General features: G+C 44.5%; 1 protein-coding gene across 2 annotated transcripts in view; it reads left to right on the top strand.

Annotated features, from left to right (window-relative positions):
- nrn1la (neuritin 1-like a) overlaps positions 1 to 27,605 on the top strand; it is a 47,346-nt gene that overhangs the window by 6,682 nt on the left and 13,059 nt on the right. The window contains exons 1-2 of one of the 2 annotated variants that reach the window (XM_084016760.1): positions 26,274 to 26,380; positions 26,537 to 26,687. In XM_084016760.1, coding sequence (XP_083872886.1) covers positions 26,371 to 26,380; positions 26,537 to 26,687 — 161 coding nt within the window. In that variant the 5' untranslated portion in view covers positions 26,274 to 26,370. Of the gene's footprint in view, positions 1 to 26,273; positions 26,381 to 26,536; positions 26,688 to 27,605 lie in introns of those variants that run through there. The other variant, XM_084016759.1, reaches the window with a different exon arrangement.

The following is a 27,605-nucleotide window of genomic DNA, read 5'->3' as shown; positions in this document are numbered from 1 at the left end:
AATGAAATGGATACTCAATACATCACAAGCAGATATCCACAGTGCACAAATCTAAACCATTTATTGGAGATATTATAATTACTATGCATTACCAAACACATATACGCACATGGACACCGATTCAAACGTTAATGTAAATTAAACCTGATATTACAATCCTTCTAGCTGACGTGAACCAGGCAGAACAAACTCCCAACTTCCAGTAGCGGACTCCTGTAGGACTCCTGACCGCAGACTAGCGGACCGGTGTGCAAGCAAGACGGAGTGACAGCGGGGACGGCCAATCACACAAGAAACGGCAGAGCCAATCGAGGAGCTTGTGGGCGGTCTAACCTAAGGGAAACAGGCTTCAGCTTGAGCAGCCGTCTTCCGCTTGGTCCTAGTGCTTGACGTGTCTGTTTAATATAGTGTAACATTGTTTTTTCTGCCTTCAACGAAGTAACGCGACACATTTTTTGGCAGTAACGATAACAGCGTTATAATAATGAGATGAGTAATCAATTAGATTACTCGTTACTGAAAAAAGTAACGCCGTTACTAACGATGTCGAAGTGACGACGTCGTCTGAAACACAAACTCGTCTTCGCTGTGTTTAAAGGTTTGTGTGTGTGTGTGAGAGTGTGTGTGTGTGTGTGTGTGTGTGTGTGTGTGTGTGTGTGTGTGTGTGTGTGTGTGTGTGTGTGTGTGTGTGAGAGAGTGTGTGAGAGTGTGTGTGTGTGTTGTGCGTCTGGGGACCGAGGTGCTAACAGTGATAAGTTGCAGCAGCAGCTTTCAGGTAGCGAAGTCAATAAAAGCTCATTAACTCAACGAGGAGGTCAGCGGCTCCGTCCGCCGCGATCCACCTCCCACTCCGTCTTCTTCGTGTGTGTGTGTGTGTGTGTGTGTGTGTGTACATGTGAGCTGCACGCTTCATTTCCTTTGACGTTAGCCGCTGAGGGAGTCAGGAAGTGGAAAACAGGGAGGAAACAAATTAAACGATAAGATGATCAATAACAACGGTGATGATGACAGAATATGATATCATGATAATTCCAGAGATTTGACAATGGAACAGTGAAAACCTTTTTTCTCTGTGAGCCGATCGCGGTGATTAGGCAAACCTTTAATCACCTTTTCACTGCTCACACACGGCGAAAAACAGAAATACGGGAACGTTTCAGCATCGTGCTAGTTGTTGTTAGCTCGCAAGTTGTAGCACGCTAGCTGGTTGAGCACGACACTATTAAAGTGAAGTCGTGTTCCTCTGAGGATACGCCTCAGGCAGGACGTCTTCCTCTCCGCTTTCCCACCGTCTCGTCTCTCGAACCGCCGTGTCGCTGCTTTACATAACGCTGGCTAACTTAACAGTTTCTTTCCCATCAATCTTTCATCACGGCGGCGTCGCGGGCGCTCTCCTTAACAAGCTTTTAGGCTGAATAATGCACTGGGCGGCGGCGTCAGCTGGGGGTGTGTGTGTTATCGGCTTCATCTCCATGGCAACGCAGCCGTCGCCTCCATCTGCTGCTGGCGTTGATCAAACATCGATGTTGTCCTGCAGGGAAGTCGCGGCGTTAAGTGCTTCGCCCGAGGCCACAAAGGAGGACGTGAGGGGGGAAGTGTCCCAAATCAGGAAATGACAAATTTACACAGTCAAGGACTCCGTACAATTAGTAAACCGGCATCTGGTTTCCTTAAACACGTTAACTTATTGAAGATCAATACTCGGTGCCTTCTGGGGGTAAATGTTTCTCTAAGCAGTCCAAGTCGAAGAATGGATCCGCTGAAACATCGGATCCATCGATGCGTTCAAATACCGACGCTCGAGGATGCGTGTCGCTTTCTGCTCGTTCAGTGTCTTTTCAAAATAAACCTCCAACATGGGTGAACTTAGCTTTAGTCTCTTTTCAAAATAAACCTCCAACATGGGTGAACTTAGCTTTAGTCTCTTTTCAAAATAAATCTCCAACATGGGTGAACTTAGCTTTAGTCTCTTTTCAAAATAAACCTCCAACATGGGTGAACTTAGCTTTAGTCTCTTTTCAAAATAAATCTCCAACATGGGTGAACTTAGCTTTAGTCTCTTGACGTTTACTTTCCCAACAAAAACTAGCAGATGGTTCAGGATAAAATTGATGCATTTGTTACGTAAAAACAAAAACAGTTTGTCACATATTACATACAAGTAAAGTATAGTGTCGTCACAAAAGTAACGTAGAATAAGTCAACGTTGACATGATTTCTCGCGCTGACCACGAACAGTGTTGTAAACGATCAGCAGTGTCTGAAATACAAACACCCAGAAACCCTTGAAATCCTTAAAATAAAACCAGCACGATTATCACCTCGTACAGTCGATGTGGTTAATGCCAACAAGCTCGTTGTGACCTTTTGGCTCCGTCTTGGTCTCCACCACCTTCTGAGAAGAATATCTGGCAGCTAGCAGCTCAGAGCTGTGAATCAAAATCAGTAAAGTTGTTAAAAAGAACAAACAGAGTGGGTTTAGATGTCCTCCTCCTCCCCTCCGTCTCAATGTTATACTTCTACTTTGTTACTCTCATCGTTGCTGGTTATTTGCATAAAAAAACACTCCAAATGGTTTGAAAATGAATAATTGTATTCTTTGTTTAAAGAAATAAAATAATCGTGGCGTTAGTAGTTTTAATGATGTATTATAGCTGCTCAGCACAGTGATGGAACGTTAAAGATGCTTTAATAATACCTGTTTTATTCTGCTGAGAAAACATCTTATTCAAGTTTGTCACCAAAAGAGTACATTTTTTTACAGGATTATATTTCAACACTTCATGATGCCGTTATAATTTACCTTTTTGGCCGATGCTTAGCTTTAATGAATAGCTGGCGTCGTAATAACCATAATAATTAAGTCGAGGCGACGTCCATTAACGTTAGTTATTAGCTCCGTGCCGTAGCGACGCTGCGATTACTCCGGGCAGCGTGGGGAGGAATTACAATATGTGTCTGGTTAACTTTGTTGTTCTCAAAGTTTTTATGGGTTTTATGACTTTGTGTCGCTGTACCGGCGTACGCCGACGGAGGCCGCTCACGTAAGTAAACGTCATATTGATCGGACAAAGCCGAACTGCCGATGGATTGGCGGTTTTTCTGGCACGTATTTACATTTTTCACTAATCTGCATAAAAAAAGATCAAGTTATCCTCGGGTCAATCTGACTCCATTCAATGTTTAATCTCAAAAAACAGAGTTAACATTATTATTTTTTTGGGCTTTATATTATGTGACTTTCCTAATTTAATGGAGGCGAATAAGTAAACTTCCGACCGGGTCGAGAGATTCGTAGTAATTTTACATATGTATGTATTCTGGATGTATAAAGTAGTAAAGTAATGTTTTTTAAAATGGGTTGTTTAGGTTGTCAACAAAGATAAACCTGGGTAATTGTGATTCATTTTTTTTTAACCAATTTATGGCCAAAACAGTCAGCAGCAAATACACATTCACAAACATACAAATACAAGTACAAATACCATTAAAAACACATAATGGAGCCTGTTCAGCTAAAACATTGACATCTCATGGAATCTTTTACTCTTTATTTGAAAGCTGTCAACGAGACGAGTTTCTTGATTTTCCGATTATTCTGAAATAAATTCCAGGCCGAGGGATTTTAAATCGACCCGAAGGATAACAGATATTTAAAAATGTGAGGGTAACAGGAGGGTTGAATGAAAAATCCCGGGGAGGGATTAAGACTTCCTGCTGCTCTCCATCAGTGCATGAAAAACACTTAAATATGGCAAATACTACAAGACATTTACATTTACATTTACATTTAGGTAATTTAGCAGACACTTTTGTCCAAAGCGACTTACAATAAGTACATTTGTCAAAAGAAGGAAACAAAGAAACCACAACGTATCATTGCTGATAAAGTAAGAGCTAAAAATAGAACAAGTGTTAGGTCCTCATCTGAGTAAAGTTGTATGTTAAGAGCGACAGTGCTACGATCAGAGTGCTATAGGTAAGGTTTTTTTTTTTTTGGGGGGGGGGGGGGGGGGGGGGGGGGGTGTTAGTGGGTCATGCTATATAGAGTCGAGGTCTGAACAGGTGAGTCTTGAGTCCTTTTCGGAAGATGGCAGTGACTCTGCTGTCCTGACATTGGTCAGGAGTTCGTTCCACCACTGAGGACCAGAACAGAGAAGAGTCTGGACTTTGCTGAGCGACATTTGTTTGATTTCAGCGATGGTGGTACCAGCCGGCCAGCTGAAGTAGAGGAGCGAAGTGCTCGCTTCGGGGCATGAGGTTTGACCCGTGTTTGAAGGTAGATGGGTGCCGTTCCATTGATGGCCTTGAAGGCCAGTGTCATCGTCTTGAATTGGATGCAACAGGGAGCCAGTGGAGGTCACGGAGGAGGGGGGTCACGTGGGAGAATTTGGGTAGGTTGAAGATAAGGCGTGCTGCAGCGTTCTGGATACGCTGCAATGGTTTAATCGCATAGGCCGGGAGTCCGGCCAGGAGAGAGTTGCAGTAGTCAAGGCGGGAGATGACCAGTGCTTGGACCAAGAGTTGCGTTGCATCCTTTGTGAGGAAGGTCCGAATCCTGCGGATGTTGTAGAGGGCAAATCTGCAGGATCGGGCCACAGTAGTGATGTTGGGGGTGCAGGATAGTTGGTCATCGAGGATTACACCCAGGTTCCTCGCAGTTGACGACGGCAATACTGTGATGCCCTCGACAGTGACCGACAGGTCCATGCGAGGGCAGTCTTTCCCTGGGATGAAGAGGAGTTCGGTTTTATTCAGGTTAAGCTTGAGGTGATGTGCAGTTGTCCAGACAGAGATGTCAGCCAGACAGTCCGAGATGCGAGTTGCAATGTGGGTGTCAGAGGACGGGGGAAAAGAGAGGAACAGCTGGGTGTCATCTGCGTAGCAATGGTAGGAGAATCCATGCGATGTGATAACAGAACCTAGTGATCTGGTGTATAGTGAGAACAGAAGCGGTCCTAATACTGAGCCTTGAGGGACACCCGTGTCCAGAGAACAGGGTTTGGACATAGAGCCATTCCATGTGACCTGAAAGGTGCGATTTGTCAGGTATGATGTAAACCAGGCGAGAGCAGAGTCAGTTATGCCAAGTTCAGCCAGAGTGGAGAGGAGGATTTGGTGGTTGACTGTGTCGAATGCAGCAGATAGGTCGAGGAGTCACTGTGAGGAGGGCCGTCTCAGTGGAGTGAGCAGTCCTGAATCCTGATTGATTAGGGTCTAGGAGGTTGTTCAGTGAGAGATAGGATGACAGTTGGTTGTAGGCCGCAGGTTCCAAGGTTTTAGAGAGGAATGAAAGAAGAGATACAGGTCTGTAGCTTTGGATGTCAGTAGCGTCTAGGGTGGGTTTTTTAAGGAGAGGCTTCATGGTAGCTGTCTTAAAATCCGCTGGAATGACACCTGAGGTGAGGGAGGAGTTGATCAGGGTGGTGAGGAATGGCAAGATGTCGTGTGAGATGTCTTGGAGAAGAGAGGAGGGAATGGGGTCGAGGGAGCAGGTTGTGGCACGGTTAGATGTAACAAGTGCATGAACGTCTTCAGAGGTGAGGGGGGTAAAGCTGGTAAGACCATCCGAGTTGAGGGTTGGGGGAGATGTCTTCTGTGAGGGAATAGGCGTGAATGAGGAGCTGATGTCATTTACTTTCTTGGTAAAGTAAGTTGCAAAGTAATCGGCAATAAGGGAGGAAGGAGGGGGGGGGGGGGGGGGTAGGAGGGGTGAGGAGGGAGGAGAACATGGAGAAGAGTTTCCTGGGGTTGGAGGCAGAAGAGTTGATCTTTGCCACGTAGAAGGCAGATTTAGCTGCCGAAACAGTTGAGGTGAAGTCAGAGAGGAGGTGGTGGTAGTGAGTAAGGTCCTCGTGCTGTCCCGATTTCTTCCATTTTCTCTCTGACGCTCGCAACAATGATCTGTTGGTTCGCAGAGGTTCAGAAAGCCAGGGAGGGGAGGGAGATGATCGCGCTGGTCGTGAGATTGGGGGACAGAGAGTGTCCAAAGAAGAGGAGAGTGAGGACATCAGGATGGAGGAGGCTTCCTCAGTAGGTATTAAGGAGAACTGTTCTGAGGATGGTAGCGAGGAGATAACAGTTGAGGAGAGAGCGGAGGGAGTGAGGGATTTCAGGTTGCGGCGGCTGGTGACCGTTCAAGGCGTAGAGGGGAGGGATGTGGTGGGCTCCATGGGGAGGGAGAAAGTCACAAAGTGGTGGTCGGACACGGTGAGCGGGGTAACAGAGAGTGCCGAGATGCCGCAGGATCTTGCGGAGACAAGGTCAAGTTGGTTCCCGGCCCGGTGAGTTGGTGGAGAGGGGGAGAGTGTGAGGTCAAATGCGGAGAAGAAGGGTGCAGTCGAATAGTCTATTTTGCTTAGGAAGGTTCCTAACTGAAGAAGTGACCCGGAAGTAAACAAGTGGCCGCCATGATAAGAGCCGTTCGGATTCTCTAAATGCAAAGGAAAGGAGCTCCAATGCTTCAAACGATATGCCTATTTGCATATTTAACAATTACGTTCATGCAGACATGTAGTAATTGGAATAGTGATGATAAATGTGTGGACAGTGATAATAATTGAATGGTATTTTTTTATTTTTTTATTTCAATCATATTACAAACTTGACAAAAACGAAACTAAAACCATAAATGAAACGTAAATAAAGCAAACGGTCAAACAGGAAGGAGGAGCTGCTGGACCTGAAGCCGGTCTCTGAACTAGCTGTTTATAAAACCAACATGTGGAGAAGTTAGTGGACGACGCGTTTTTTGTAGTCCATTATTGTAGTTTCTCGCCGGTGTAATCGCCGGTGCCGATCATCAGCTGTCAATCATCAGCGGCCGCGTTATAATGACGTAGTTTAGTGAAAGTCCGGTCGGATTCTCTGAGCACCGCGGCCGTCTTTTCCTAAATCCTTTTGAGTTCTCCTATCGCCTTTCCTTAACCCCGTGACGTTTTCCCCAGAGGTCAAGGAATAGGAGATAGGACCTTATTTTTTGACTATTCGACTGCACCCGAAGTCAATGAATTCAGATGATTGCAGCTTTCCCGGGTGGATGTTGAAGTCACTGAGGACGACGAGTGGTGTGCCATCATCAGGGGAGCAGCTCAGGAGGACATCCATCTCATCTAAAAAGTCACCGAGAGGACCGGGTGGGCGATAGATCACTATGATGTTGAGAGAGACGGCGTGGAATTCAAGTGCAGATCGGGGTAGGTGGTCCAGAGGAAGGACCTGGTAGGACCATCTGGGTGAGATGAGAAGACAAAGCCCAACAGTCGTAGTGACCCTTTCACGTGAATATCAATAAAAACACAAAGAGATGTATTTGAACGCAGCACACGGCCCACCAGGTCCGATCCATCAGTCTGATCAGATGCTGCAGTTTGATTTGTGCTCGTTTTGTTGTCATACTTTTAAATGTAGCTGCCACATCAACTCAGTGTGTGAGGGATGAGTCTGGAGCTTTAGGAGCTCTCTGATTGGCTGTCGTGTGATGTTTGTGTAAACTCACTTATGAATAACGCATACGTTTATGATTTTGTTTGACAGAAACTGATCATTATTTTGGGTACGCGGCTCCATTTGCATCGAGCTTTGAGTGAATCAGAGGATTATAGACGCCGTAATTATCTCACTTCGCTGCACACAGACTCGCCAAAGTTTATGCATTTCGTTGAATTTTGAACAAATGTTTTTGTAAGCGTTTTAAGTTGATGTTTTCGTTAACGACACCGTGAGGAGTTTATTGCTCAGCAGGTTGTAGATCCGCCCACGGACCCGACTACGAGCTGGAGAGGAAGTTCACTCTAATTAGTTTTTAATTACCTGTCGGCTAAACTGACCAAAGACACGGATCAGAGGACTATATACTCCAGTAGAAGTACCGATACTCCCGTAGAAGTACATATACTCCAGTAGAAGTACAGATACTCCCATAGAAGTACATATACTCAAGTAGAAGTACAGATACTCCCATAGAAGTACATATACTACAGTAGAAGTACTGATACTCCAGTAAAAGTACCGATACTCCAGTAGAAGTACTGATACTCCAGTAAAAGTACCGATACTCCAGTAGAAGTACATATACTCCAGTAGAAGTACCGATACACCAGTAGAAGTACACATACTCCAAGTACTGATACTCCAGTAGAAGTACCGATGCTCCAGTAGAAGTACCGATACTCCAGTAGAAGTACATATACTCCAGTAGAAGTACCGATACTCCAGTAGAAGTACATATACTCCAGTAGAAGTACATATACTCCAAGTGCTGATACTCCAGTAGAAGTACCGATGCTCCAGTAGAAGTACATGTACTCCAGTAGAAGTACCGATGCTCCAGTAGAAGTACCGATACTCCAGTAGAAGCACATATACTCCAGTAGAAGTACCGATACTCCAGTAGAAGTACATGTACTCCAGTAGAAGTACATATACTCCAAGTACTGATACTCCAGTAGAAGTACCGATGCTACAGTAGAAGTACTGATTCAGCTTCTTTACTTTCAAATGTAATAACTAGAATGTAATGAGAGCGCTGTGTCGAACATCGTCTCCACGATCATTTAGGTGAGTAAACTTCTTCTCTTGGCTCCTCCTCTTCCTCTTGTCTCCCGCGGCGACCAGGTGCGTTTGTTTTCTTGTGAGGTGGCGTCAAGTGACACGCCGCCAGGGCTGATGGGAGCAAATCTTCTGAACACTGGAGCTGATGCTAAAAGCTTCCTGCCAAAATTATTAGATCCTCCACTTCCTGTGGTGCAACACGGAGGTGTCACACACACACACACACACACACACACACACACACACACACACACACACACACACACACCTTTTGAAAAGGTGATATTCCTCATTGAATACCATTTGTTCAAAGGGCTTTTAATCGCTCCAGTGTTGTTCTGTGGGAGCTGAAAGTGTGTGTGTGTGAGTGAGAGAGAGAGAGAGAGAGAGAGAGAGAGAGACCAGGGAAATCAGTGAGAAAAATCGCGACCTCACATCCCTGCTTTCTTTGTTTGACGGGACGGACAGACAGACAGACAGACAGACAGACAGACAGACAGACAGACAGACAGACAGACAGACAGACAGACATTTACCGCGGCAGAGCGACTTTGAGCGACTTCGGTCTGTCTCTCACAGCAGTTTAGCAGTTTAACTAGAAAACTTAGGCTCCTCCCCCTCCGTTATTTTCTCCTTTCTCTCCCTTCTCAAGGTGCCCTCTTCCTCCCCCTCTTCCCCCTCTTCCACCTATTCTTCCACCTCTTCCACCTCTTCCTCCCTCTCTCCCTCCCCCTCTTCCTCCCCCTCTCCCTCCCCCTCTTCCTCCCCTCTTCCTCCTCTTCCCCCCTCCCCTTCTTCCTCTCCTCACCAACCTTGCTTTCTTGCTTCCCCCCGGAGTCTCCTCAAACTTCCCTCCTCTCATATTTAATCTTTTTTTGGGTTTCTCAGATAACTGCATCTCTCTCTCTCTCTCTCTCTCTCTCTCTCTCTCTCTCTCTCTCTCTGTCAGGTTTCTCCTTTGTTTGATCGCCCAGTGAGAGAGTGAGGTTTTACCCATCAGCCCTCTGGAGGAGTTTCACTTTAACTTGTTACATGTCGGTTCAAACGGAGCTTCATTCATATTCATCCTCATCATTCAGCCTCTCTCCAAAAACAGTAACTTATTCACTCACTCACTCACTCATTTATTCACTCAATCACTCACTTATTCAATCACTCACTTATTCACTTATTCACTCAAAAAGACATTTCAACAAAACAAGAACTTTCTCTTTTTTGTGAACATTTTTAATCAAAAATAAAAATCAAATCAAGTCAAAACCAAAACGACTCTGATGATCGTTTGCTTTTTAATGACGAACCGAAGGTCGTAGTAATTAACGTGTGTGTGTGAGAGAGTGTGTGTGTGTCTGTGTGTGTGTGTGTGTGTGAGAGAGTGTGTGTGTCTGTGGTTGAACTGTATATTTAATCAGTCAGATTCATGAGGACCTTCATTACAGCCAAAAAACGATTGCTGGCGTCTTTTTGCCGAGTCAGCTCGTTGCCTGGTGACCTGCCAGGGTCTCTGATTGCCAGAGAGACGTTGCCAGAGAGACGTTGCCAGAGATCCACCGGTATCGGACCCCGGCGTTCATCCGAGACTCCCTCTGATCTGTCCCCGACTCCGTTAGCGGCGGCGCCGGCCCGTCTGGCCTTCGGCCCGCCTTCATCACAGTCTCCATGTTTGTTTGTGGGAAGTATAACGGGGGTTTGGCAGCCGCTCGGCGTAATTGGCTTCGCACCAGCAACCTGAAGCCGAGGCCGGAGCTTAGCACGCAGCTTTCACTCGTTAAATCCGAACCACGGACCCGGATTATAGCCAGCGGTGGCTAATAGGACGTAGAGAACGGTGTGTCGGGGTCGTGATTAAGAGAATAACTGGGAGGATGCACACGAAGATTTAAGAAATAATTGGAGACGTTAATATTTGAGTTTTTAATGAATTCAAGGGAAACTTTTCCTCTCGCATTTTAGTTTCTATTCATGATCCGAACGCCGCGGACGTCAGAACATTTCAGTCCGTTACCCTCCCGGCGTCCCGCTCTCTGGATTGGGGTCCCGTTCTCTGGATTGGGGTCCCGTTCTCTGGATTGGGGTCCCGTTCTCTGGATTGGAATCCCGATCTCTGCATCGGGGTTCCGTTCTCTGGATCGGGGTCCTGTTCTCTGGATCGGGGTCCTGGTCTCTGGATCGGGGTCCCGTTCTCTGCATCGGGGTTCCGTTCTCTGGATCGGGGTCCTGTTCTCTGGATCGGGGTCCTGGTCTCTGGATCGGGGTCCCGTTCTCTGGATTGGAATCCCGATCTCTGCTTCGGGGTTCCGTTCTCTGGATCGGGGTCCTGTTCTCTGGATCGGGGTTCTGGACTCTGGATTGGAATCCCGATCTCTGGATCGGAGTTCTGGTCTCTGGATCGGGGTCCTGTTCTCTGGATCGGGGTTCCGTTCTCTGGATCGGGGTCCTGGTCTCTGGATCGGGGTCCCGTTCTCTGGATTGGAATCCCGATCTCTGCATCGGGGTTCCGTTCTCTGGATCGGGGTCCTGTTCTCTGGATCGGGGTTCTGGACTCTGGATTGGAATCCCGATCTCTGGATCGGAGTTCTGGTCTCTGGATCGGGGTCCTGTTCTCTGGATCGGGGTTCCGTTCTCTGGATCGGGGTCCTGTTCTCTAGATCGGAGTTCTGGTCTCTTGATCGGGGTCCTGGTCTCTGGATCGGGGTCCTGTTCTCTGGATCGGGGTTCTGGTCTCTGGATTGGAATCCCGATCTCTGGATCGGGGTCCTGGTCTCTGGATCGGGGTCCTGTTCTCTGGATCGGGGTTCCATTCTCTGGACCGGCGTCCTGGTCTCTGGATCGGGGTTCCGTTCTCTGGACCGGCGTCCTGGTCTCTGGATCAGGGTTCCGTTCTCTGGACCAGCGTCCTGGTCTCTGGATCGGGGTCCTGGTCTCTGGATCAGGGTTCTGGTCTCTGGATCGGGGTTCTGGTCTCTGGATCGGGGTCCTGGTCTTTGGATCGGGGTCCTGGTCTTTGGATCAGGGTCCTGGTCTCTGGATCGGGGTCCTGGTCTCTGGATCAGGGTCCTGGTCTCTGGATCGGGGACATTGATGGATTGAAGATCCCGACCAACAAGTCTTAAATGAAGGGAAGTAAACTGTCGGCGTGCGTCTGAATGTCTGAATATGTGTTGAGATTATCCGGCTTTTAAATCCTGCAGACCTTTTTTTCCTGCAGTAATTGTTAACGGGATCTGTTTGTGTATTCTGGGTTTGGGGAGCGGGTAATCCCTTCGTTGGCCCTCCGGTTGCACCGCGGCAGGTCTGGGATCAGACCCGGCACGGAGGAGCTGCACATTGATTTAAACTGGGGAAATGTTGCCGAGGAGGAGGAGGAGCAACTCCAGCCGCATACAAAGTGGAAGTGGATGTTCTGCTGACACGGCGTATTGACTGTAAGCGTGGCGTGCCGTAACCATGGCAACATTTATTACAGACCAAAAAAGGGGGGGTTAAGTGGCTTGTAATTATTCATCTTTTTCGTGGGGGGGTAGAGGGGGTTGTCATGTTGGAGCCCCGTCGCTCCTCCGAGGCAGAAATGTGTCCCAATCAGCACTTCCTGTTTGTCACGCCGCCTCATTAGCATATGTAGAGGATTTAACGGTCCCATGAGGAGCGTAAGGAGAAACATAGACATATTTCACGGCGGGGGGGGGCGTGGCCCACGCGTGTGATCGGGATGCTCTCGGGATGAACTCCGGCTGAGCGACGCTCCGATGAATATTCAGAAATCACCAGGAAGTCGAGCCCAGAGACGATAATACACCTTCAGATGCTTCACCGCTCCGTCCTTCACCTTTAGGTCACAGTTTCTTATCTACGAGGAAAGAGAAGGAGCCGAGAGAGGAGGGCAATATTCAGAGAAAAAATGCATATGTGCAAGTTTATAAAGTGGCAACATTTTGAGTTCATTACGATGCTAATACCGGCATTTATGCTAGCTAACTTCCTATGAATGTACGCATTTATTTTTCCAATGAATCCATCCCAACGCCTCGTTGATGATGTTGATGCTTATTGTTGTTTTTATTTATACGACGCCAAATTGTCATCTTATGGGTGTTAATTGATCGGGGCGCTTGGATGAAAGTGGTACATTTCACTTGTTGTCATAGCAACGGCAAATCTGGTGTTGGCGGAACCAAGCAACTTGTTTATATCGGCTATATATATATATATATATATATATTTATAAACTCGCAAATTTGCGACTTTTTTTCTCTGCATATTACCCCCCTATTAACCAATCTGCGCTCCATTTTTTACAACTAAAACAAGGTTAACAAAAAGAATAAAGAGTGTATATATACTGTGTGTGTTTGTGTGTATATATATATTCATAATATATATACATATTTATAAGGACAATGACATTGTAAACTATCGGTGGTACTGGAATTAATGACGCAATATATCACGTAGCATAAAACCAGAGATGTTACCTTTTTTTTTTAAATCGTTAATTTATGCAGGTAGATTCACGATGATTTAAAATAGTTTGATTATAAGCTTTTCCCTAATAAGAGATGTTTTCTCTGTGATGCACTTAAAGTCTTTGTTGTTAAATAACATGTGGTCGAGTTTAAGCACCGGTATCGTGAATGTAATATTGTGAATCGCCATTGTTTTTGCTTGTGACGTGATATTTTTTCAAATTTTAGCCTAGTTTGAAGATCATGTAGAGGTGGAGAGAAGATGTGATTATTGAGAAAAGACGTGATTATTGAGAGAAGACGTGATTATTGAGAGAAGATGTGATTATTGAGAGAAGATGTGATTATGAAGAAAAGATGTGATTATTGAGAAAAGACGTGATTATTGAGAGAAGATGTGATTATTGAGAAAAGACGTGATTATTGAGAGAAGATGTGATTATTGAGAAAAGACGTGATTATTGAGAAAAGACGTGATTATGAAGAGAAGACGTGATTATTGAGAAAAGACGTGATTATTGAGAGAAGATGTGATTATTGAGAGAAGATGTGATTATTGAGAGAAGATGTGATTATTGAGAAAAGACGTGATTATTGAGAGAAGATGTGATTATTGAGAAAAGACGTGATTATGAAGAGAAGACGTGATTATTGAGAAAAGACGTGATTATTGAGAGAAGACGTGATTATTGAGAGAAGATGTGATTATTGAGAAAAGACGTGATTATTGAGAGAAGATGTGATTATTGAGAGAAGATGTGATTATGAAGAGAAGACGTGATTATTGAGAAAAGACGTGATTATTGAGAGAAGATGTGATTATTGAGAGAAGATGTGATTATGAAGAGAAGACGTGATTATTGAGAGAAGACGTGATTATTGAGAGAAGATGTGATTATTGAGAAAAGATGTGATTATTGAGAGAAGATGTGATTATTGAGAAAAGACGTGATTATTGAGAGAAGATGTGATTATTGAGAGAAGATGTGATTATTGAGAGAAGATGTGATTATTGAGAAAAGACGTGATTATTGAGAGAAGATGTGATTATTGAGAAAAGACGTGATTATGAAGAGAAGACGTGATTATTGAGAAAAGACGTGATTATTGAGAGAAGACGTGATTATTGAGAGAAGATGTGATTATTGAGAGAAGATGTGATTATTGAGAAAAGACGTGATTATTGAGAAAAGACGTGATTATTGAGAGAAGATGTGATTATTGAGAGAAGATGTGATTATTGAGAGAAGATGTGATTATTGAGAGAAGATGTGATTATTGAGAGAAGATGTGATTATTGAGAGAAGATGTGATTATTGAGAAAAGACGTGATTATTGAGAGAAGATGTGATTATTGAGAGAAGATGTGATTATGAAGAGAAGACGTGATTATTGAGAAAAGACGTGATTATTGAGAGAAGATGTGATTATTGAGAGAAGATGTGATTATGAAGAGAAGACGTGATTATTGAGAGAAGACGTGATTATGAAGAGAAGACGTGATTATTGAGAAAAGATGTGATTATTGAGAGAAGACGTGATTATTGAGAGAAGACGTGATTATTGAGAGAAGATGTGATTATGAAGAGAAGAGGATTCAAACGAGGGATAAAAGGCCGGTTTCTCTCTTTCATGAACACCTGCAAAAGGCCCAGAAATGTAGACGTGAGCTCCAATTTCACCAATTTCCATCAAACGGTGTGAACACACACACATGCTCAGACCTCCCCGCTATTAAAGCCAATTTAATCACTGATCACACGCCTCATCAGACTTAAAAGGCCGGCGTAAACTCGGATACTCGCTCCGTTTCATCGTCGGAGGGAAAGTTGCTCTCGTCAGCCGAGTCGGGATTAAACGAAGTCTCAGACCAGCGTAGATCAGAGCGCCGATGACTCCAGCGTCCTGCTGTAAAAACACCGCTAAACACATTTCATTACTGGTGGTATTCATATTTTTATGGGGAAAAGTAGGACGAAGGAAGGATTTTCAGCTATTAAGTGGACTAATAGTCGATTTCACAGCATCCAAATAAACACTTGAATCAGTTTAGAATGAGGAAAGATGTTTCGGATGTTCCGTTAATCGGTGTGAGATTCAGCTAATATCCAGAGAATGTTCTGCTCGACACGTTTCTATGAGGGTGTACGATATTAATACGTTTACGTTACTGTTCGGGGAAGTCAGCTCAAATAACGTAACACGTCTTTAAACCCGTACACTTCCCTTCGGAGGCCAGCTGACATTTTACTATTATTTTCTGACTACATTTAAATGCGTAACGTGAGCATTTCTCAAATATTAGCCTGAAATGATGCAGGTTAAATGTCAGATTGTCTGAATTCACCGACCCTTAATGAAGCTTTGTGTTGAGCAGACTAAAAACAGCCACAGTCATTTAATAACGTTTTCACTGCTCCGACGGTGCACCCGTAACCATGACAACCACTCTACGAAATAGGAGGAAACGTGTGAAATAAGAAAAATACTATCACATTTTGATGAATGGTAATTAAAATTTCAACTATGCTACATTCTATGATTTGACTCAAATCAATGATTGAATCACTGGACTCTCCAGGTCTGGAAAAGACTTTGTCAGACTCCCTGATGTTCCAGGACCAGCAGAGGAGACTGATTGTAGTTTTTTACGCTGCAGCGGGAGATGAAGACAGATTCAACCTGTTTGGCTCTAATCCTTCGACACATAAGGACCGTTAACGAGGTCGGCTTGTGTTGTTGCTGCATGTGTTTGTGTTCAGAAAGACTCGTTGGGTCAGAGGTGCTGATAACACTTGAATAATTATATTTGATGTTACTTTATACGTTGTACTTTTACTTTTACTTGCATATATCATACTTTTTATCCCACTACTATTATCTATTATCTGCTTTTAATGTGACCCATCTGGGCGGAAGGCAGAGTTTACACCAATAAGACATCAATTCAGTGTGGATAACACACACCACACACACACACACACACACACACACACACACACACACACACACACCTCCTCTGCTCAGCTTTCATGTCAACAGGTGTTGAACTGGACCTTTTCACAGGTCGCCTCACACCTCAGTAACGAAGGACCTCCGCTTTCATTCCCCCCCTCTTCCTTTACAGTCATATAACACACACACACACACACACACACACACACACACACACACACACACACACACACACACACACACACACAGGTGTTAATGGAAAGGTGCAGTAGAGCAGGTTGCAGGTAATGAGTACCATCATTAGTTCTATTTATGTTTTCAAGAGGAAGGCCAAAGTTTCCGTAGGGAAAGTTACCATAGCATCACATGTAAACACTCGCTGCTGTGTGTGTGTGTGTGCGTGTGTGTGTGTGTGTGTGTGTGTGAGTGTGTCCAGAAGCTGCAGCAGGTTTCCTATGTAAAGACCTGGACCGCTCTCATTATCAGTGATGTTGTTCACTTCTGGTCCCATGTGCACACACACACACACACACACACACACACACACACACACACACACACACACACACACATTAATATGCATAGAGGACAAACCGTATACATACTGTGTGTACAAATGCATGCTTAATTTGCCCGTATTTTAATGAATTATGTGAGAAAATCCCCCCCCCCCCCCCCAACACACACATATGCGCACATACATAAACACACACACACACACAGACACACACACACACACACACACACAGAGTTGCAATGGGACGTTGTTTCTCACGCAATGAGGCCTGTCACCATGAAGACCATCATTAGCTCCGTGTGTGACGAGGCAAAGGGAGGCCGAAGTTTCCGTAGGGAAAGTTACCATAGCATTGCTGTGTGTGTGTGTGTGTGTGTGTGTGTGTGTGTGTGTGTGTGTGTGTGTGTGTGTGTAAGAGGCGGGGCGTTCACATGGAGCCATGTGCATCATTCAGGGACGGCTTGACACTTGAAGAAAAATAGCTGCAGGTCTAATCAATTTGAATGGGTTCCCTCGAGATACTGATGTGTGTGTGTGTGTGTGTGTTTGTGTGTGTGTCAGGTGAGCTGAGCAGCAGGCATCAGCAGCATTTCAGTCCACTCAGCAGTGATCTTGCCAGCCTCTGCACGACCAAACTCATGAATAGATCAGTACGTTGTCTTTTCGTGTGTGTGTGTGTGTGTGTGTGTGTGTGTGTGTGTGTGTCCAGCTTCTATTCTCTGAAAGACTTTCCACCATGATGACTGCGTGCGATGCTTCGCTGTGTAACGTGGCAGCAACCCCTCGCCGCCGCGTTGTCGCCGCTCCACACGCAGCACGCCGCTTTGAAAACGGACTTTGATGTTTTTCCGTTCGTAAACAACAACACCTTCGCTGGAACTGTAGCACAAAGCACTGTGGTGGCGTTGGCACGACAACAGAGATCCACGGGGAGAGAGTTTGGCTGGATTTGAGTCCTCCGAGCCGAGATCTGTGAGCAGATCCACGTCACGTTGAAGCGGCGGAGACGTGGCATCGTCACGGATCTCAAACATCCCTCTCTGTATTTGAATTACTCAGATGCTGCCATGTTGAATGGGCTCAGCTGTAACCGTGGGTTACAGGGATGATCACAAACCAGAGTCAGGGGCCAACAGCAGGTTACATCCCGCGCTGCTAACGAATGTGATTGATGGAGTTGAAGGCTCCATCGTGTTTAAAATCCCGGTTTAATGGATTTAGGTACTTAAATCGTAGTTTTTGGTGTGTTTTCATCCTCTCAGTGAGTGAGTGATCTCTGAGGCAACAAATCAAAGACGTACAAAAAAAGGGAAAAAAGGTCAGTCCCTTGAAGTTTCCCAAACAATCTCAATGAATGTGAACAAGTCGCAAAAGGTCAAAAAACATCTTTCAAAACGACATGAATCACGTTACACAACAATCAAATTTGTTGTTTTGTTTTCTTGGTGATACAAACCACACTGACCACGTTTTGAAAACACAAAAAAACTCTGTTTGCCCGTTACACTCCAAGAAATAGAAAAGAATATAGAAGATTTAGTTTTTGGATGTTTCAGGGTTAGGCCTGACTCAACGAAGCATCAGGGCGGCCAAGTTTCACCAAAAGTTCAGAGTGAAATTATGTGATTTTGAAGGCAGCCCCTCCCCCTACCCACTTTTTAAAACGTTAATAAAACAAGTCTCCTATAATTGTTCATAATTGACCAGCACAAGTAGAAATTAAAAATACTCATAAATCTGACAACTCAAGTCACATTCGGACAAATAAAATAACAAAATAGTTTTATTTTTGAAGGCTCTTGGTTAGCTAACGGCGTATCTTATTCTTTTCTTGTAGCTACGCCATGTGTGCTTAGTACGAGGCTGCCACCACATTATTTATTATTTATTTATTACGCAAAAAGTACGAGGTATGAGAGTGTGAGCTCATTGATTTGCGTGAGTCAAAGGGTGAGACTTGGCAGCTCCGATAACGTTGAGCTGCAAATCTCTGGGGTTTTGGTGCCCCGAGTGAGGCTGCCAGAAAATACAGTATCACTATATAGTGTAACTATGTGGTGCTGCTGCTCTAGTCTGACTCCTGGAATAGTTGTAGAAAATGAAATGCATTTGTTTTTCCCCAAAAGTATCCAGAACTTGGATTTAGTATCACCCCCTGAATTTGTTGCCCACTTTGCCTCCTTGGTAACTTTTACTCTTTTTTTGACGAATGAAACTGTTTTTGTCGCCTGTTATTTTCCAAAGATTTACATCTTGACAAGGAATAAATGGACTCGGGGAGACAGACGAGCAATATGAGTCTTTTCATGGGATTTGTTGACAATAAGAAAATATTGTATATTATCCTTTAACATTTGTCACACAGATATTATACCCCGCTGTATTAGGTGCAGCGGGAGCAACATTTCCCTGACATCAATAGTCCTAAACAATTCTGCCAAAACAAAATACAATTTGTCAGCGCAATTCGTCAACCTCCCTCAGCCTTTCCCCGCACTTCTCCGTCTCTTTTTATCCCCTTTATCTCTTTTCGATCACAATCAAGTCAGCAAAGCCTTGAGAATTTTTTTCTGGCCGTCCATATCAATCAATCAGCACACCTCTCCGTCTCCCTCCCTGGGCAGTGTCTTAGTTCAGATATCAAATATTAATCAAGGCAGGTTGAGAAGCAGTTGATCAGCTGTTCCGTCATTGATCTGATCCCCTCAGCACTAATGTGTCCGAGCAGCTGGAGTGATTCTTCCAATAAGCATTTAGCTTCAAGTGTCTTTCTCTTCTCTGTCTCTTGTATTTTTTTGACTCGCGTCCACATCTCGGTTACGTCTCCTTCGTCTTCGTCTAGCCCGGGTCTTGTTGCTGTAAAACAACTTTTTTTAAAGTTACAACTCCAATAACATAAATTCAAACTCGGCCCTGCTGCTCTTTAAAGAAGTCCATTCAGAATCAGTCGGTGGGCACACTTCTGCGCTAACCTTGGCACTGACTAATGGGGGGAAAGTCCTGCAAGAGTGTTAATAATTCTCTATGGACACAAATTATTTAAATTCTAGAGTTGGCTATGCCTTAGGCTCATTCAATGATTTATTTTCTTTACCTGCTCTTCCCGTCTAAAAGGGGAGCGGAGCCCTCCCCGGCATTTACTAAGCAGGATTCAGGGTCAGACCCTGAACAACCTGAATGCACAACCACATCATCATTTACGGCAACGTCTGTCGATCAGTCAAGTATTGGATGAATTCATGGCATTCATGGTCCCCAGAGAATGAATCCCTCAGACGTTGATGATATCCTGACTGGACTATTTGGTCTAAAAAGCTCTAATAACATGAAAACCCTGTGGGTAGATGTCTGGCTCCTTGCATATGTGTAAGATAAACCAGAAGAACATGTGAGGATACAGTGTTAAACCCAGAGCCATGAAGAATTAAACAAAGCCGCCCTGTCAGACCCCTGATGACCTCATCGTGAGGGGGGTTAAGGCTCAATCAAGCAATCAATTAGTCTAGAAGCCAAAACAGGGACACATTCCTGCCAGTGGAACAGATGTGCTTCCCTGTCTTGATTTCCCAAGAAATCGTGTCAGTTTGAATAGTAACTGGTGGAGATAATCATACAGAACTTCACTGGAGAAGATAAAGAAGTGTAGAAATTCAAATCAGTGCATCATGGGACTACTTTATATCCTGTTGATTTACACTTATTCATGACAATTGGCGGAATAAGACATAATTCATAGATATTGCCACATTGATTCCAAGCTTGTTGGAGCATCTCTTAACTAGAAAACCTGTCCAGCTTCATGTATCTGGGAGCTCAGCAGCGTTGGAGCAGCTCAGGGAGTTGGAATAGTTGTAAAGGGACGAGGGAAGGCGCTGACAGTTTCAGTGTCAGGACTTAAATGTGCACCGTTGCATTTTTCGTGGCTGCTTCGGATTTTTTAAAAGTCAGATTACGGTTTTTGCCAATTCTGATTTTGTTTGTAAGAACTCTGGAGGCTAGCAACAAAGGGGTAACCCCGCTGGAAGCTAGAGATGAAGGAGGAACCCTTCTGGAGGCTAGAGATGAAGGAGGAAAACCTTCTGGAGACAAAGGTGGGACCCCTGTGGAGGCTAGTGAACAAGGAGGAACCCCTCTGGAGGCTAGTGATGAAGGAGGAACCCCTCCGGAGGTTAGCGACAAATGTGGAAACCCCTGGAGGAACCCCTCTCGAGGCTAGAGGCAAAGGTGGAACCCGAACCCCTCTGGAGGTTAGCAACAACGGAAGAACCCCTCTGGAGACAAAGGTGGATCCCCTCTGGAGGCTAGTGATGGAGGAGGAACCCCTCTGGAGGCTATAGATGAAGGAGGAACCCCTCTGGAGGCTAGTGATGGAGGAGGAACCCCTCTGGAGGCTATAGATGAAGGAGGAACCCCTCTGGAGGCTAGCTGGACTCGAAAATGCAGGACGGATTGACACAAAATACCTCTGACAGATCAAACGAACATCAAGCATGTTGATTCGGTAGCTTTATAGGTGTTTGTAGATGGAATATCTTCATCTTCAAAAGAGAGTTTTTGCTTGTTTTTCAATGATAACTTGCCTGATCGGGCCCCTGAATTTCTCTCATCATCTCCTTTGCCCTGTTATTATATATCCAGCATTCTCGGTCACTTTCTATTCTCTTCCCCGTCACCTCATCTCTATTTCCCTCACACTTCTCCTCCTCCTCCTCATCTTCCTACAGCCGCTTTCCTTCCTCAGGTCTTCATTAAAACTTGATGGAGATGAGTGGAGCCAATACTCTTCAGGCTCCGTGAACAACCCTGCCAGAAATCAATAGGTTTCCTAAAGGAGAAGAAAACCCCACCACAAAGAGAGTATGGCGATGGGAGAAGGTCTGGTTTATTAAATATTAAACAGCAGGTCTCTGGGGGGCTGTGGTGATGCGGTGTCTGACACAATCAGCATCTCCTGTTCACCTGCCGGGCTCCACTCTGCCTTTCACTCGTCACGACAAACCACTTCTGGGACAGTCGCGCTCTCTTCAGCGGCGTTAGCGTCGCTGTCCTGGGTGCTAATCACGACATGATGCATGTGTCGCACCCTTGAAGAGGACCATCATGGCTCTGTGAAAAAGAAAAACGGTCATTAGCAGCTCTGAAAATGATCACAACGAGGGATGAGCACAGTCTTCGCTAACATCGTTAGCAGTCGTGAGGGACCGTGTCACTCTTTGGGTGTTACTTTGATGTTGACGGAGGAGTCGACCTTTAATTTACCTTATTTTTTATTCTTGAAACATGTAACTAATGGCTTTGAATGGACAGCTGTATTTGTGAAGTGTTTTCTACGACTAGCATGTAAATGACACCGACTGCTAAATTTAGATCTTCAAAGAAAAGACCATTTTGCATTTAAACGTGGATTCACAGTAGAATCCTGCAGCAGCTGCTCTTAATGCTCTCCATCTATCCGAGTTCAAGCCTTTGCTCCCTCTGAATGTTTTTTTTTCTTGGTCATGAATAATTTAACACAGAATTCGAATATTAGGTGACAAAAAAGTTGTACAAAGTGAATGTTTCTGAGCTGTCATTTATGGATCGACAACACGGAGGCTCTGTTGTCTGAAGCGAAGTGGCAAAATGTGTTCCTCAGCGGAGACAAAATCCACTCTTTCCAGTCTTACCTTTCACAATAAAAGCCCTAGACATATAGTATTAGCAGGTGACTTATTTGGATTTTCATGTCGTTAATTTTTCCATAGTTCAGTTTGAAGTTTGAAAGTAGAATCCAAACAGTCCAAAGCTTTGGAGTTTAATTCATAACATTAACATTAAAATGTTGTTATTAATAACCTTCTACCCCACTTAGTCTTCAACACACAGCGAGCGAAGCAGCGCTACGTAATTATCTCAAAAGTCCAAATTTATGAGAAAAATATAATTTCCAACTTTTCCAACATGATTTTATGTATCTACTCTCATGCACCTGTGTTAACATGGCAGGTATTGACAATCAATGAGATCTCAACTGTGTGTGAGCATTTATAATTTAATAATAATAATTTCAGGCCTATGTGCTGAAGCTGAGCCTATATTCTGGGTTTTCACTTGTCATAGTAATTTATCAGTCTTTAGTAGTGGAAAGCAACAACTCACATTTACTCAACGACTTAAATTGTTAAAGATTAAATTGGTTTTGAAGCAGCGTATAATTAGCGGTAACTTCGTTAGGAGTTTCACGAAAAAAGAAAAGTCCCTTTTTAACCTGTTTGAGGCTCAAAGAGGAAAGCTCATCAAATACAGATATTTAAAAGAAAGAAAACGTTTATTCTTCCTTCCTTTTGTCCTCGTCCAAAGAGATCTTGAGTCTTTGTTTTGCGAGAGCTTCTGTAACGACGTGAAACATCTCACTGAGGATTTCTTTCATCCGTCTTTCTAAAGATAAAAAAAAAATATGTATTTAAAGTGAAATTGGCAAAATGCAGTTTCACGAATCAAAACCAAAGTTAAACAACTTTGTGACAGCGGGAAAAAAACAAGATAAAACTACAGCTTTCAAAGATTAGCATCAGCACGGATACCGATAACATCGTAACCTGGTTTTCGCTGTTATCTCTAAAATATAACGACAGTCAACGGCAAGAGATGAATTTCTTTTTGATTCCATATGAATCGTGCAGTGAACTACACATATGATGCATGTCAATTTAAAAGATAATTTTACACGTCAAGAAAGTCGCATTTTGTAGTATAACAGTAATAGGTTATGTATTCAAATGTGACGTATCTCTCTGAAGCTACGATGCCCTAACAACAGATCTCGCTCGTTCTTTCGTTCCTGGCTGATCAGGTGAGATAACGTTACATTTCTGATGTAACATCGATAAGCTATGTAGCTAGCAAGCTAAGCTAACGGCTGTGTTGGTGACGTACATTGGTTTCACTCAAAAACAAAACACTACAATCAAACCTACGACAAATTGCGATTTTATATGTCATGCGACCCCTAATTGCACGACCACCTTATGGTAGGATTCATTAAATCTGTAGTACCTGGTACTTTTACACAATTTACGGATCGGAGAACTCTCTTCCACTGCTATCAGTCTTTCACGTAACTGATAACGGACGTAATAAACAGTGAATATATTCACACCGGGGTGATTTGCTTGATGGATGGTTAAGATGACGATTAAAGAAATCATATAAATCAAGCTGTTTTTCACGCTAATAATGGATGCGATTCTAAATTAAAGATCACAGCTTTCATCAGCTCCATTATCAGTGAGAGGGAGTTCAACTATGTATCACCCCCCTCCCCCCACTATGTCTCACCCCCTCTGTTGTGTATGTGATAACTATTCAAACGCCGTTTCAGGCCGGTAGTCATCAGTGCGTCGCCCGTCGTGGAGCGTCGAGATGAATGGGTAACGGGATGAATTAAAACAGAAGAAAGACGGGATACGAGGAACAGATGGCGAAAGAAAGACGCTGCCAAAAACCTGTCAGTGCACCTCCTTTTTCGTCTCCACCTCCTCCATCACTCAGCATTAGCTAAGTTAGGACGAGGGAAGAAAACACGCAAGCGTCAATCATTTCCCCGGATATTTAAATTTCTCTTTCAGCCCAGTTGGTCCATTTGTTTTTTTTTTGTTCTCGACAGGTTTTTCCAGACAGACGGGTCATTAATTTATTGCTTACCTGTCCGTCTCCGTCTGAAGCCTCATCTCCGGCGTCCAACATTATGGGAGGACATGATCTCTACATCAAACACCATGGCCTTTTCGTTTTCCACGGCCTCCTTCTGGCTCGGGAGGGTTGAAGCCGTGAGATTTGAATCCTGGTTGGTTTGGTCGTGGTTCGAAGGACAGAGTAAAAGTAGTTCTGCTGCTCTTTGTTGGAAATAAATGCCAAATGTGACAACTAGAGGCATTTTCTCTCAAATGTTAGCAGTCGACGCTAACCTCGGTGACCGATACAAAAGCTGTTGTGTTTTGCTTTTAGTTTGAAGTTGTTTTTGCTTCAGTAGTAACTTAAATGTCTGCGATTCTTATAAAGTACACGTTTTCTGGTCAAATTCAGCTTATATCTCCGCATGGTTCTGTTTGTATGCTGGATGAAAACGTGGAATGGGCCACATGGTGGTGTTCTGGCCAATCGGTAACCGAGACGCAACATCATGACGGGGTGTTAGCTTTGAGGTGAAGGAAGGGAGTGATATTGGAAACAGCTCGGGCCTCTGGTTCTCGTTCATTTGCTGCTGCTTAGAAGATGAAGAAGGATCAGCCTCATCAAACAGCGGCGCCCCAACGTCCCAGAAGCGATCGAATGCTTTGCAGTGTGTACATTAAAGCTTAGTTCCCTGTCATTTCAAGCCTCTGTGAATGTAAATGGTGGTACAACACCAAAAACCATGAACCGATGCATCTCTGGAAAATCTCAGAATATCTGAGTCAACAAACAGTTCTGGGCTTTGGTGAGAAGCAGTAAATAGCTAAGTACAAAGTAGGACTTGTGGGGAGGGAGTTCTCAGGGGGGTGTTTGTGTTTGCCTGCTTGAATTTTGCACTTTAGTGTCTGATTTTGAAATCCTGGGTGGAGCTTTGATGGGGCTGGTTTCTCCACATTTTTCATAAAAGACACAAACAGGAAGTGGTTTCCTGGATGGACCGCTAATTGTCCAGCTGTTTGTGGATGCAGCACGACTAAAATTAGATTAAATTAAATTCGAATTACGCAAATTATCCATCATGTTGTGGACAGTTGACCTCGAATCAGAAATTATCACAACCGATTCTGCTCCAAAGCACAGACTTTACCTGCAGTTAGTAACCCAGGCTGAAATCCAAGGCTGAAGTGCCTTAAAGCTGCATTCTCTCTGCTGGCCACCAGGGGGCGACTCCTCTCTGGTTGTATAGAAGTCTATGAGAAAATGGTCCTACTTCTCTCTGCTGGCCACCAGGGGGCGACTCCTCTCTGCTTGTATAGAAGTCTATGAGAAAATGGTCCTACTTCTCTCTGCTGGCCACCAGGGGGCGACTCCTCTCTGCTTGTATAGAAGTCTATGAGAAAATGGTCCTACTTCTCTCTGCTGGCCACCAGGGGGCGACTCCTCTCTGGTTGTATAGAAGTCTATGAGTAAATGGTCCTACTTCTCTCTTGATGTATTATCTCAGTAAACATTGTAAACATGAGTTTATGGTCTCAATCTCTAGTTTCAAGTCTTCTTCAATCCAGCATGATGTTCATTTAGTACATTATGGTCCATTTAGAGTCCACCAGACCAGAAAGCAGGGGATGCTTTAGGGGGCGGGGCTTACCTGCTGATTGACGGGTCCATTTAGAGTCCACCAGACCAGAAAGCAGGGGATGCTTTAGGGGGCGGGGCTTACCTGCTGATTGACAGGTCCATTTAGAGTCCAACAGACCAGAAAGCAGGGGACTTGTGCACACTTGTGCAGCTGCGTCGATCTCGTTGACAACTATTTTTCGTGAATGTAGCTAGCTCGTAGGAATCCCGCCCTCCACATTGGGATTGGTTGATTGTTTCTATGACAACAGCCCGTCAGTGAGCAATCGGCGTACACAGGACTTTTTAATGTATATCTTCCCACGATGCTCCTCCAGACGAGGTTACTGGCTCGTGATCGTGTTGTTGTTGTTGTTGGTCTGGACAGAATCGGATCACCGGGGATAAATAAATACCTTTCTCCTCCGTTGCGTCTCCATTTCCTGCTCAACGAGCCTCGACGTGTCTCGTCTTCGCTGTGAGCGATGGTTCGGCGGCGGATTATAAACACTGAATGAGTGAGATGGGGAGGAAGGAAGGACCCACAGCTGTCTGAGGCTCTGCCTGTATGACAGATAACCCTCCACCTCGGCGGTGTCGCCCGCTGGACAGATGCTCTCTGGTCTGATGTCTCTCTAACATCCACATCCGTTAACAACGAGGAACAGAAACACATTTATCGTCCGAGGCTGCGTTGATATTCCTTTGATTGATTTCCAGAGTTCAACTTCCACTTCATCTTTTTTTTCCCTCTGTGTGTGTGTTTTCTCCCCTGCAGTGCCGAGCCTGTGCCCCGTCGCAGCGTCGTCAGCCCGGAGGTGTCACTCCATCTATAAGGGTTTCGCTCAGTGTCTGATGACGCTGGGCGACAGTCTCGCCGACAACGCCCGCAAGGACGAAGACATGCACGAGATCCACTCCATCTGCAGGTCGGTGGAAAAAAGAGCACCTAAAAACCTCTAGAACGTGTAACAAGTATCACCAGCTTCCTGTATCTGTGTCATGTGGGTTTCACCGTTGCCCCGCCCCCTTTTTGCGGAGACTAGCAGCAGATCCCGAGTCTATTCACTCTAATGGGAAAGGTGAATGTGAACTCAGGTTATGTCCCATTCTGCATAGCCTTTTTTTTTTTTTTTTTTTGGCGGGGAGGGGTTCATAATCACAACAGACGTGTTTCAAGGCTTTGCATATTGTTTAGATTTCAAATACATGTACAAAATATGGAGATGTACATGTACATATATTTGTTTTCAGCTAAAATATGTTTTATTAAAATACTGTTGCCCATAAAGTTTGAATATTTTGTTTTCAGACACAATCCTCTGTTTATTCCTATTTAAATGCATCCATCATCACTGTTGACCAGGTGCATTATTATCATTATCATGTGTCACAATTTCACAGGTGAGTTTAATTCATAGATAACATTATTCCAACTTCATGGGCGACCCTACATTATATATATTATGACATTTAAACATGCAGTTCTGAACCCCACAGTGAGTATTTAGTTACTTTGGGAAAACAAAGGCCTGTGAGCTGGAAGTGAGAAAAGTTCAGAGAAGCATTTTGCCGTTCCACGAAGTCAGCGATCTCTCTGACGTCAATATCTGATATCAAAGGGCACGAAGCCGCCGATCGAAGCCTCGCTGGACTTCCCCGTGACCTGCTCACATGCATTTATTGGAATAATATCTCCTGAAGTAGCTTTGTGTGTGAACACAGTAAATGATGACACCGTTACCATGGATACGTGAGTACAATTACCACGAGACCAATTGAAACAGGCCTGAAAGGTTCGCTGTAAAGAATAAATGAAGGGCTTTGGATCGTGCATCGCTGCATAA

Source organism: Eutrigla gurnardus (genome assembly GCF_963514095.1).
Source record: "Eutrigla gurnardus genome assembly, chromosome: 9".
Taxonomy (NCBI): domain Eukaryota; kingdom Metazoa; phylum Chordata; class Actinopteri; order Perciformes; family Triglidae; genus Eutrigla; species Eutrigla gurnardus.
The sequence above is the reverse complement of the archived record's forward strand: the minus strand, read 5'-3'. Positions and strand labels throughout refer to the sequence as shown.